Here is a 13,000-nt window from a genome sequence, read left to right on the forward strand (position 1 = left end):
AATAAAATGCAGAGAATTGAAGATGAGATTGTTATGATACAATTCCGGGCGATGGAATTCGCCATACGGCTTCGGGGAATTCGAGAGGAGGAGAGACAGGATTTGAGACAAGTTTGCTCTGAAGCCTTGGCCAAGATTTTACAAGTTAATCATGATCTGGTATTTCACAAAATAGATAAAATTTACAGAGTGAACTCTTGGGTGGCCAGACAAAGACAACTGCCCAGAGATGTGGTCATATATTTTACAGATAGAGAAATTAGAAATGATATCCTGCAAAAATCTTTTCATACTTCTGTACAAGTGGGGGGTTCACGACTTGAAATTTTTAAAGAATTACCTCCTAAAATGCTGAAAGCTAGAAAAGAATTTGGTTTTCTTGTTAAGGAATTGAAAAATTTACAGATACCCTTCCGGTGGGATGCACCAGCTGGGATAATTTTTAGGTATAAGGGAGAAGGATATCGGTTGAATACCGTGGAGAAGGCACAACACTTTTACACTACTATTCTTAAGGAAAGAACACCATCTCCACGCACATCCACAGTTTTGGAGATTAAAGAGAGTGAAGAGAGGCAATTGAAAGAACAGTCTAAGCAGGAATTAGAAGTAGTGCAAGGTGCAGAAGGAGGTTTTCTGAGTGAGCCCTTGTTTGATTCTTCTCCAATTCTGGATTTGATTCAGTTGACTGAAGTTAAAGATCAACGTATAACTAGAGCTCAATCTAAGCTACTTAAACAAAAGCAACAACAACAACAGGAAAGACAAGACAAGAAGGCAGTTAAGAGTACCGTACAAGAGAGTGGAGCTATGGGAGGAGTGAAATCGAAGCTCTCGGATGAACTTCAAATATTTTGCTCTGTGCTCCAGAAAGAGGCTGATGACCTTTAAGTGTTTATCTTGGAATGTCAATGGGTTGAATTCAGCACAGAAAAGGAAGAAATTATTTACATATTTGAAACAATTTAATAATGATATAATATGTTTACAAGAAACGCATATCACAACTCAAGATCAAAAATATTTGATAAATTCAAAACTAGGAGCACATTTTATATCTTCAACTTCGCAGAAAAAGAATGGTGTGGTTATTTATGTAAATAAAAAGTTAACAGCGAAAGTTATAGAAGCAGATCAAGATGGTAGGTTTGTAGCAATTGAATTGTCCACAGCAAATGGTCAAATCCTTTTGATTGGAATTTATGCTCCCAATCAACAACAGGACTATTTTTATAAGATGTTACATACTAAAATATTGCAATGGGACTATAGATCTATTTTAATTATGGGAGACTGGAATGGAGTAATTGATTCTAAACTAGATAAAAAGAGTTTGGCAAAGTCTAGAATTAGACTACCACAGACTTTTTTTGATATGAAAGAAGATATGGAACTAAAAGATGTTTGGAGAATACATAACCCAAATGAATTGGACTACACTTTCTTTTCTGATAGACATAGATCCTTTTCTAGGATTGATTTTATTCTGTTGTCAAATGATCTACTTGTTAAGACAAAAAGAACAAAGATTTTTCCAAGAACTTTGACTGACCATAGCCCTGTATGGATAGAAATTGAGATGGATAAGGTTGAGAGACGTTCTTGGAGATTAAATGAGAACTTGTTTAGATATGAAAAAAATACAACAGAACTTAAAAAGCATTTGAAAGAATTTTTTGAAATAAATCTGAATAAAGGTACCCCAATTGAAATTGTTTGGGATGCAAGTAAAGCTTATATGAGAGGGGTACTTATCTATATGAACTCTAAACATAGATTGTCCCGACAAAAGAAAAGATCTGAGTTGGAAATGGAAATAAAGAATAAAGAACAGTTACTTATTAAAAATCCAACAGACGAAAGAATACGAAGTGTTATAAAACTTTTGAAAGACCAATTTCAAATGCTTATGGCGGAACAAGTTGCAACAAACCTACAATATGCGAAGCATAATACATTTTGCAACGCTAACAAACCGGGCAGATGGTTGGCTTACACATTGAGGAAAAAACAAAGTATACGGACTATTGATAGTATTGATATTGGAGGGAAAGAAATTTTTCAACAAAAATTAATTAAAGAAGCTTTTGTGGACTATTATACTAAACTTTATGCCAAAGAGGAGGTGCAGAATGGACTTATAGAAAAATATTTAAATGATAAGAGAGTTACAAAAATTACTGACCAACAAAAGGAAAGAATGAATTATCCTATAACAGAGGAGGAGATAACAGCAGCAATTAAACAGTTAAAAACAGCCAAAGCTCCTGGCACGGATGGTTTGACCGCAGTGTATTACAAAACTTTACAAGCCGAAATGGTGGGACAACTTAGAGATTTATTCTGCAATATTCAACAAGGGGGTAAAATACCCCCATCATGGACAACTGCTTATATATCTTTGATACCAAAAGAACAAGCTGGTCCTAAAAAACCAGAGAATTATAGACCAATATCTCTTTTGAATACAGACTATAAAATTTATGTGAAGGTATTAGCCAACAGGTTGATGCCAGTAATCCAAAAGGTGATTCATGAGGATCAAGCGGGATTTATTGAGGGCAGATATATGAAGGACAATGTAAGGCAAGTAATAGATTTATTGGAATATCTTGATAAGAATAAACAGATTCCTGCAGTGCTGGTTTTTTTGGATGCAGAGAAGGCCTTTGATAGAGTGGATTGGAATTTTCTACTAAAGACTTTAAAAAAGATGGACTTTGGGGACCAATTTATACAGGCGATCTCAGCAATTTATCAAGAGCAAAAAGCACAGGTTATTATTAATGGAAGTTTGACGACAGAGTTTAAAATTGAAAAAGGAACAAGACAGGGATGTCCGTTGTCCCCACTTTTATTCATTTTAACATTGGAAGTCTTGCTAAATACAATACGGGACTCTAAAATTTTGAAAGGCATAATGATAAGGCAAGAGGATTATAGAATAAAGGCATTCGCAGATGATCTGGTTGTTACCCTATTACAACCAACGGAATCAATAATCCTGATGAAGGACATTATACAAGACTATGGTAGAGTTTCAGGTTTTAGATTGAATTCAAAAAAGACTAAAATGATAGTTAAAAATATGACACAAGATCGTAAACATGAGCTTGAAAGGAAGGCAGGTTTTGAAATTGTACCTAAGGTAAAATATCTTGGAGTTCAGGTTGCAGAATCAAACATGAAATTGTTTCAAAATAATTATGAGGTGTTGTGGCGAGAGGTCCAGAAAGACATGGAGACTTGGAAAAAGCTGCAACTGTCTTTACTTGGAAGAATAGCAGCAGTTAAGATGAACATTTTGCCAAGATTTCTGTTTTTGTTTCAAATGATTCCGGTGCTTAAAAGTGATAAACAACTGAAAGTTTGGCAGTCTGGTGTGAATAAGTTTGTCTGGAACGAGAAGAAGCCGAGAGTGAAATTGAAAATTATGCAAGATGTTCCAGAAAGAGGAGGCCTTAAACTCCCAAACCTACAGTTATATTATGATGCAGCAGCTTTAACTTTAACAAGTGATTGGTTTGGAAGTAAAAAGACTGGAATACTGAATGTAGAAAGTTTTGATCTTGAATTTGGATGGCATGCTTATTTATTTTATGATGACAAAGTAGATAAAGTATTTAAAAGTCATATACTTAGAGACTCTTTGATGAGAGTTTGGAAGAAGCACCGACTCAAATGGGATTATAAAATACCGCTATGGCTGGATCTTGGTCATACTTTGTGGAATACAAATATAATGTCACTCGGGGGGTTTTTATATAAAGAGGTTCTTTTCACAGATGCGGGCAGATGGCAGCTGAAGACATTACAGACACTGTTGGATGAAGGAATTAACTTAACTTGGTTACAATATAATCAACTACAATTGAGATGGAAAGAGGACCAAAAAACTGGTATTATGTTGCATGAGGAAGAATTGGTTAGACATATAAGAGAGAAAGGTCCAATGCATATTAAAAGGCTTTATAATGTTTTGTTAGAAAGAGATTCAGAAACGGAATTAGTTAAAGATTGTATGATTAAGTGGGCACAGAATTTTGAAGAACCAGTGATGCTGGAAACTTGGGAAAAAATCTGGGTTCAGAATGTTAAATTTACACAGTCGCAAAACCTGAGAGAAAATTTTTATAAAATGTTTTATAGATGGCATTTAGATCCTAAAAAGTTGTCATGTATGTACCCTAATGTTCAGCCAAAATGCTGGAGATGTGAATGTCTAGATGCTACGTATTATCATGTTTGGTGGACTTGTAGGAAAGTTAAGGCTTTTTGGATAAAAATTTGGTGGGTTATGCAGAATGTTTTGAGGAAAAAAATTCAATTTTCTCCACAGTTGTTTTTATTGGGCATAGTTAAGGGTTTTACACGGGGTGAAATAAAACTGATATTGTATATGATAACAGCAGCAAGATTGTTGATAGGTAAATACTGGAAGAATGAAGCTTTGCCTACTATCGAGGAATGGACTTTGAAGATGGCTAGTTTTGCAGAGATGGCGAAGATTTCAGCATATTTAAAAGATTGTTCACAAGAGACTTATGAATGGGAATGGAAAAGGTGGATAGAATATGTTCAGAACAAATACCAAACTAGAAAGTATCAAATAGCTTTTATTTGAAAATAATGTATTAGAAATATCTTAATGTAAAGAGACAAAGAGGAAAAATTATATAGGGGGAGGGATGGGTTCAAGCTTATATATCAGTGTTATTAGTTATGAGTACATAATAGGGAAGTCTGGTGGGGGGAGGGTTAGGGAGGGTTAGGGAGGATGGGAAGTTTGGGGAGGGAGGTGGGGGGGTGAAAAAAGGGGTGAAAATGTAATTGTAAAACTTTTGCAATAAAAAAAAAAAAAAAAAAGAAGCGACGAGGGGTGGAAGAAACACGAGACCTCAAAAGGAGAAAAACACGACCTAAAGATAAAACTCCTGGAGCTGATAGATTCGTCACAAAGCAACACCGACCTCATCGCAGAACTCCGAAGCCTGGTCAAAGACTGCGAAGCAGCGAGTGAGGAAGATGAAGACGAATCCGACTACAGCGACGAAGATGCGGTAAGGGAGGAATTCCCCCACCAGAAACCCACCGAAAAGGCCGAAGGAGACGTCGCGCCCTTTTCACGGCGGCCATCTTGGGAGGTGGCGTCATCAAAAATGGCCGACCACCCACCAATAGATTCCTGAGATTTAAATCTCATGGCGGGAATCGGGGCCTACCCAAAAGTAGCCGACCAAAACCACTACAAAAAATACAAAAAACAAGAAAGCCCAAGGCCAAAACCTACAGGCTCGCCTACCGAGCCTGAAGTCAACCAAGCCATCGAACTAATCACCGCGGCCCTGGGGGATAAAATGAAACTGCCGAACACACACCCCGGTGCTAGGCCCAAACGCAAAGGGGACCCTAGCGCGAAGAGGGCTGACACCGGCACCCACCCTGGGGAACTGACCGCTTCCGCATGGACCCAGGGCCACCCAGAGCTCCCAAGGAGCCTCCCCTTAAAAACGGGACACCGAAGACGATGGGACTACTCACCGGACCGACGACCGGGACTAGATCCATGGCCCACGGGGCCATCCGCAGGCAGGGGACATCCATCGGCGGGCAGGGGACTCGGCCCGACACCCGGAGGCGACACCCACACAAGGCCGGGCCATCCGGGACCATTCGCGGCCCCAACGAGACTTCCGACATCCACCAATGATCCTCACCGCTTCCCGAGGCTCCAGACGACGATCTGCGACGATCCCGAGCAAGTGAGGCCGACCAAGAAGGAGCCGGAGGCCCATCCGGAAGGTTGGGGCCTCCACCCGGGAGCTGCAGAGACGAGCTCCTCACTCCACGGCGGCTGGGCAGAAATGAACCTCACGCATGCGCAACGCATCCCTGTAAGAGAAACGGAACAAGACATAGAGCTACACCGACGCAAGCACATAGAGACAAGTCAGTTCAGACTTGCCACAGTCGTTCCTCTGCCTTATTGTGAGTACCCTTATGTGAGGAACCATGGACAGCGACATAATGTAAGTAATTTAACTTACAATTCAGGGACTTTGCCAAGTGACTTTCCCAAACTAAGACTAGATGGGGAGAATTTTCTGGACTGGAACCAGCAACTCCAGGTCACCCTGCTAAAGGAAGATCTATTATCCCTAGTCATAGACCCCCCAGAAAAACCCTGGACTTTTGAATTAGATTGCATCCACCATAAAGCATACTGCATTGTCATTGCCAGCATTACCCCCAGTATTTACCCCAGCATTAACCACCACTTGACTGCCCTGGAGGTGATACAGAGGATGAACAAACTATTTTACTGCCAAAGCGTAGCAAGCACCACCAGGTTATCCAGGGAATTCTACGCCACCAAACTTAAGGCAGGGACCCCAATGAGCGAGCATTTATTGTCTCTAAATACGACCAGAGCTCAGCTGACACAAAGGGGGGAGGTCATAAGTGAGAGGACCATGATAAGCATCATTGTAAATTCCTTAGACCCCAGTTGGGACACATTTATCACGCAGATAGACAACCTAGGGTCAGGGAAACTCTCACTGGAATTACTAACGAGTAAACTAATAGCTGAAGACAGCATTAGGAAAGACCGCTCACTAAGCCGCAGGGAGCAAAGACCCAGCAGAAAGGCTGAGCCACAGGGTAGGAACAACAGTAACTCAGAGTGTTACATATGCGGGTCAAAAAACCATTATAAAAGGGACTGCCCTAGAAACACAGGGGACAGGGACAGGTCACATAGAAGGGACAGACCAGAACAAAGGACAAGGCACGCTAGCAGACGCTCACCAGAGGACAGACACAGGCGTAGGGATTCCCCTAGCCCCAGGGACAGGAGAAACCACAGGGACAGCTCCAGGGAGAGCCAGACTGGATCTCTATATGGCATAGGAGATCAAGAGCGACACATAGGCCAGGACAGGGAGGAAGACACATGGCTGCTGGACTCAGGGGCCACAAACCATACCACTTATGACTGTAACTTGCTAACCTCATTTACAGAAGAGAGTTTTATAATAAAAGTGGCCAATCAGAACAATGTGCAAGTAACAGGCAAAGGTAACGCACACGTGCCAGGGGTAGGAGTAGTACAAGGAGTGCTATTAGTGCCAAATATACCCTATAACATCCTTGCCACTCTAAAACTAAGCAAGGACAACAATGTCGAGGTGACATTCAAGGAAGGAAAGGCGCAGGTCACTAGAGGAGGCAAAAGAATAGGGAAAGTAGTAATCAGTGGGGAACTGCCATTCTTCCAACCAGTCAGGGACAAGCAGCCAGAGGTAAACAATCACCAGAAGGTCAAACCCGACAACCCAGACTACACAAGTGGGGAAGTAGAGGGGGTTAGTCACGCACACACCACTGATGATACAAGTGAGCAGGGGACTCCCAGGGGAGGAAAGCCAGCAATAGGTAAGCCAATGCATGACAACTGTGCTCACCTGTTACACAGAAGACTAGGACACATTAGTTTCCCTGTGGTGCAGAAAATGATGGAATGCTCTGAAGGTGTAAAAATAAAGGATTGTGAGAACTATCTCGAGTGTTCTATTTGTAAGAGCTCTAAATTAAAAACCAAACCAAGGCCCAAAAAGTCAGTAAGCACAAGTAATTCTATCTTCCAACTCATACATATGGACCTAGTGGGACCACTAAGGCCCTCCATCAAATATAGGAAGAGGTACTTCCTGACCATAGTGGATGATTTCAGCCGCTATGGCTTCGTATACACACTAAAACACAAGAGCGAAGTATTCCAAAAATTTAAGGAATTCTACGCAAGGGTGGAGACACAACATGACACCAAGATCAGGCAAATAATGACAGACCGGGGGTCTGAATTTTTATCAAGTGACTTCTCGCAATGGCTAAAGACACGCGGGATAGTCCACTACACGACTTCTCCATTTTCCGCCTTTCGAAATGGCGTGGTAGAACGAAAAAATGGAACACTGCAGACCATGATGAAGTGCGCACTAGAGGATGCCGGCCTAGGGCAGCATTTCTGGTCAGAAGCACTCATTTATTCGAACTACACTTTGAACAGGTTATGGACCAGCGTACTAAACAAAACTCCATACGAGTTAATGTACCAAAGGAAACCACAGGTGTCACACTTACACATATTCGGGGTCACAGCAGATGTGCACATCCCCAAACAATTGAGACATAAGGGAGACAGGGTATCCAGAAGACTGAGGTTCATGGGGTATGAACCAGGAACGAAGGGATATAGATTCATAGACAGCAATAACAATTTTGTGATATCAAGAACAGCTGTCTTTCACGAAAACGCCAACTGGTCCAAGATACACCTCAACGAGGTGTCCCTTAGTAAGGACGGACCAGGGGATGACCAAAGGGGGAAAAAGCACCAAACAGAAAAGGGTACAGAGCAGGGAAAGAGCAAACCCAAGAGACAGGAAATACCTATGAAGGGGTGGAAAGAAAACCACCCACACATCAAAGTGGACTCACTCACCGAGAAAGAAGCTAGGTACATGCATGACACAGAGACACCCCCAGACAGGCCAATCAGGGCAAACAGGGGCAAAAAACCAGAAAGATTAGGGGACTACGTGTTGTCCCTCCATACTAACCAACTAACCCCCAACACATATGAGGACGTATTGAAATTACCAGATGAGGAAAGAGAAAAATGGGAACAAGCCATGGAGAGGGAAATGGACAGCCTGAGGGAACTAAACGTATATACTCCCTCTAAAGTCCCAATAGGAAAGACGACCATAGGCACCAGGTGGGTCTACAAAATTAAAACACTAGAGGGAAACAAAGCACTCTACAAGGCTAGGCTGGTGGCACAGGGGTTCGCCCAAAAATACCCTGATGATTACACGGAAACGTATTCCCCCACAGTCAGGGCTGAAAGCGTAAAATGTGCATTGGTTATTGCATCACTACTTGGGTTAGAAGTACATCAATTCGACATGCAAACCGCTTATCTGCACGCCGAGCTCGATAAGGAGATATACGTGAGAGCGCCACCTAGCCAAAACACCAGGAAGGGAGAAACCGGGATCCTAAACCGGAGCTTGTATGGACTCAAACAGTCAGGGAAACGTTGGTACGAGTGCCTATCCAAGACATTGAAGTCCATGGGATTCTCAGCCACCTCGGCCGACAACTGCTTCTTCACCAAGAAGTCAGACAGTTCCCTCGAGTACGTTTTGATATATGTGGACGATATATTGTATATCGGTGGCCAGTCTGGCAAATGTAATGACTTTGCCAGTGAACTAGGAAAACATTTTACACTGAAAATATTGGGTAAGGTAGATAAATACTTGGGAGTGCAAATCACAAAAACCGACAGAGGTTTCCAACTGTCACAGAAGGACAAGATTTTAGAACTAATACATAAGTGCAACATGACAAACGCCAAGGGGTGTGAAACACCAATGCAACCAGACTTCTTGAAGGACATGTATAATGAAGCTGAGGAGTTCAAGGACAACACATTATACAGATCCACCATAGGCTCCCTATTATACATTGCAAACTGGACTAGGCCAGACATCGCCCTGCCAGTTAACTTGCTATCACGACATGTAGGTAAACCCACTGTGTACCACTGGGAAGCCATCAAGAGGGTACTGAGGTACCTAAAGCAGAGCTCCGATGCTTGCCTATCATTAGAACCCGAGAACAACACAACACCCACACTCAAGTGCTATGCAGACGCTGACTGGGCTGGGGATGTGAAATGCAGAAAGAGTACTTCAGGTTACGTATTCTTTCTAAACAACAGCCCAGTACATTGGTACACAGGCAAACAGGATCTAGTGGCCACATCCACAACAGAGGCCGAATATATTTGTTTGTCCAAGGCCGCCAACAACCTGGTCTGGTTTGATGACCTGCTCGCAGACATATGGGCCGAACCGAACTATCCCATCATCATGCACGAGGACAATAAAGCCGCTATGGAAATATCTAAGGCTGAAGCAGTGGGTCAAAGGTCGAGGCATATCGACATAAAATACAAACACGTTAGACAGTTCGCAAGCATAGGATTCATAAGAGTTATACATTGTGACACAGAAGAACAAACAGCGGACATTCTAACCAAACCATTGCAAAATAAACAGCACACGTATTTAACATCAAAATTAGGTGTCATCTTGAAAAGGGCACCTCAGGTATGCACCACACAAGAACACCTCGGCCAGGCATTTAGAGGGGGTTTTGTCAGGTATAAATGCCTTGCCTCTGATTCAGGGCTAGAGGCAGAGGGGCTGGACAAGCCAGCCCCCAAGGTCCATCCTAACCCAATAACCCCTCCTTACCTTAGCCACGCCCAGGGGGTACTTAAGGGTCAGCCATGCGGTCCTGCTTCAGTTCCAGACTTGTACCTGTAATGATAAGATGCTTAATTAATAAACAATATCTGATTTAAAGAATACCTGCTTATGGAGTTATTGGGCACGATCCTTGAACACATTTAACAAAAAATAGTCCTTTTAGTCATTGTTGGTTAAATCACATGTCTTACCAAACTGCTCTTCTAGTAACCATAGTTAAGAATCCAGAATATTTGAGGAAACTGTTGTTAGATGTGTATTTTTGCCAGAGGATTATGAATCAGGGCTAATACCAAATTACAATAACTGTATTTTGTGTATAAATAAACTCCTTTTAGCTTTAAACGCATGACAAAACAAAAACGATTGTCATGGAACAAGTCTACATTTCTGTGCCTGCATAATTACATGCAATTACATTTGCATATTAAGTGAGCTTCTACTCAGGTGCTCAATAGGAGTGTTCTTTTTCTTACATTGCAGAGAAGGATCAGGCCATGACACAGAAGTATGGAAGGCTTAGTTCGGATGCAGGTACTTTAAGAAATCAGAAAAAAATAGCTCAGAAAAAGGTATGATACTGAATGACAAATAAAAAGCCACTCTTTCCTATAAGTATATAGTATTTAGAAGCTATATTATTCTTAATGGTTAGGAAATGCAAATTTTACTGTGAGATATATGCTATGAAGAAATCATGCAGGATAGGGATCTTTATATTTAGTGACCATTAAACTACAATTTGTAACATATTGCATCAATTATGCTGATATTGCAAAATATTTTATTATGTTTACTTGGAATTCTGGGAGCTTCTGTACAAAATATCTATAATGTGCATGTCTCAAAAATATTATAAATGTGTCCTAATAGTGTTTAGCATTTAGTAGAGTGAGCAATCTATGGCCCAACATTTTTTCTGCTTACTGCAACTCTACAGTATAATTCCCCACCATATTTAAGCAAAATACCTTCATAAGCATAGTGGGATTCCTCTAAAATAAAATTAAAGTAGTTATAAAAAACAAGAAACTCTGAAAGTAAAAAAAAATAAAAGCTTTCTCCATATATATGCAACATTAAATAACCAATGAATCCTTGGATCATCATTTCAGAGATATTTCCTTACCAGATTCCTCAAACCTTTAGCACTGAGTTTTTCAGCAGAGCTTCTAATGCACTTGAAAAGTGCTTAAAATTCAGGGAGATACCCAGAGATGCATTGGCCTTGAAAGTAGGTCATACTGAATTGTTTAATATAATCAAATATCAGGAACTGACCCTAAGAAATGTTTATAATGTTTTGTATTATGTAATAAAACATTTTATGATAATTTTATAAGATCCGCCAAATTTCAGTTCTATGGGAGTCATGGGTCCCAGATTTTGGAGGGATTTTATAAGTTAGCCCATATGAGGTACCTTGTTTGAAAAGATTTTGTTCTATGTTACACTGTTTCAACATAGTTAAAAGTTACAGACAAGAGAGTTTTAGTAGTATACAGACATATTTATATTCATTTTATATTATTTCCACACCTACTGAAGATTTGGCCTCACCTCTAGATGTTAAATCATTCCCTACTCTTGATTTAGACAATAGTTTTTCACATTTGAAAATATTTTTTTAAAATTATTGTTAAAATGTTGAAATATAAAAGGAGGAAAAGAAATGAGACAGAACAAAGGAAACACTATATATAGATTTCAAAAAAGAAAAGGGCATAGTTAATAAATGCTCCTCTTCCTTTCCATTTGTTTCCTCAACCCCAATGTATAAATATTTATTCATTATATAGAACATTAGCGGTTGTTAATGATTTCTAATTAAATCAAAACACTGTTCCATATTACATTCAAAAAGTTTCTACATTCAGTATCTTAATGTAGTCTATAAAACCAACCAGTATCTATATCAACCCCATACTGTAAATAAGAGTTGTGGTTGAAGACCAAACCAGGCATGAAATGAAACACCTGGTAGATACGGTAATTATTAGACCATGTGGGTATGAATTCTGTTAGAATCACTGTGTTTGGAAGATAATCCTTACCTCCCCTGAGAAAATCTTTCTCCTAGTTGCACTTGCTGCTAAACCCAGAAAAGTAAGCCCTGGTTGGTATAAATGACAGCTTACTTTATCTACCAGGATCCAACCTTTGTTTCAATTTCACCATAGCGGGACCTGGAATGACTTTATACAGCTTTGTTTGGTACACTAATGCTGGTCTTTCCTGCTAAAGGAAGATCTAGCCTTACTTATGTATCTCATGGTTTGAGGTTGGACTATAATATAGTCTGTACAAAAATAAAATACTATTTTCCTAATAATTATAATTCAATAATAATTCAATAAAATACAGTATTCATAATTATAATAGTAATAATTGTTATGGAAATAATGTAGAATTTTTGAGGAAAAAAATTAAATACTACCCCTTTAATAGTCATATGCGTTGTCCATCCTGTATCAAATTCAAATCTCCTAATAGTGCTTTTTTAGGAAAAGAAATGCTTAAAAGAGCCAATAAATAATGTAGTTTGACCCACAGTCACACTCTGTGCAAGCATATTTAATCTATAAATTCTATAAAGATCAGGAAGCATGAAGTAATATGTTCTGGCTTATTGCTCTATATGGTAACTGTCATAT

The 13,000-nt window shown here is 40.1% G+C and overlaps 1 protein-coding gene across 1 annotated transcript in view; it reads left to right on the plus strand.

Moving 5' to 3' along the window:
- FAM227A (family with sequence similarity 227 member A) overlaps positions 1-13,000 on the plus strand; it is a 30,194-nt gene that overhangs the window by 2,987 nt on the left and 14,207 nt on the right. The window contains exon 4 of the mRNA XM_070947737.1: positions 10,830-10,918. Within this exon, the coding sequence (XP_070803838.1) occupies positions 10,830-10,918 (89 nt within the window). The remainder of the gene's footprint in view (positions 1-10,829; positions 10,919-13,000) is intronic.

This window comes from Pituophis catenifer, unplaced genomic scaffold (assembly GCF_029215685.1).
Source record: "Pituophis catenifer annectens isolate HBS135680 unplaced genomic scaffold, rPitCat1.0.hap2 SCAF_7, whole genome shotgun sequence".
NCBI lineage: Eukaryota > Metazoa > Chordata > Lepidosauria > Squamata > Colubridae > Pituophis > Pituophis catenifer.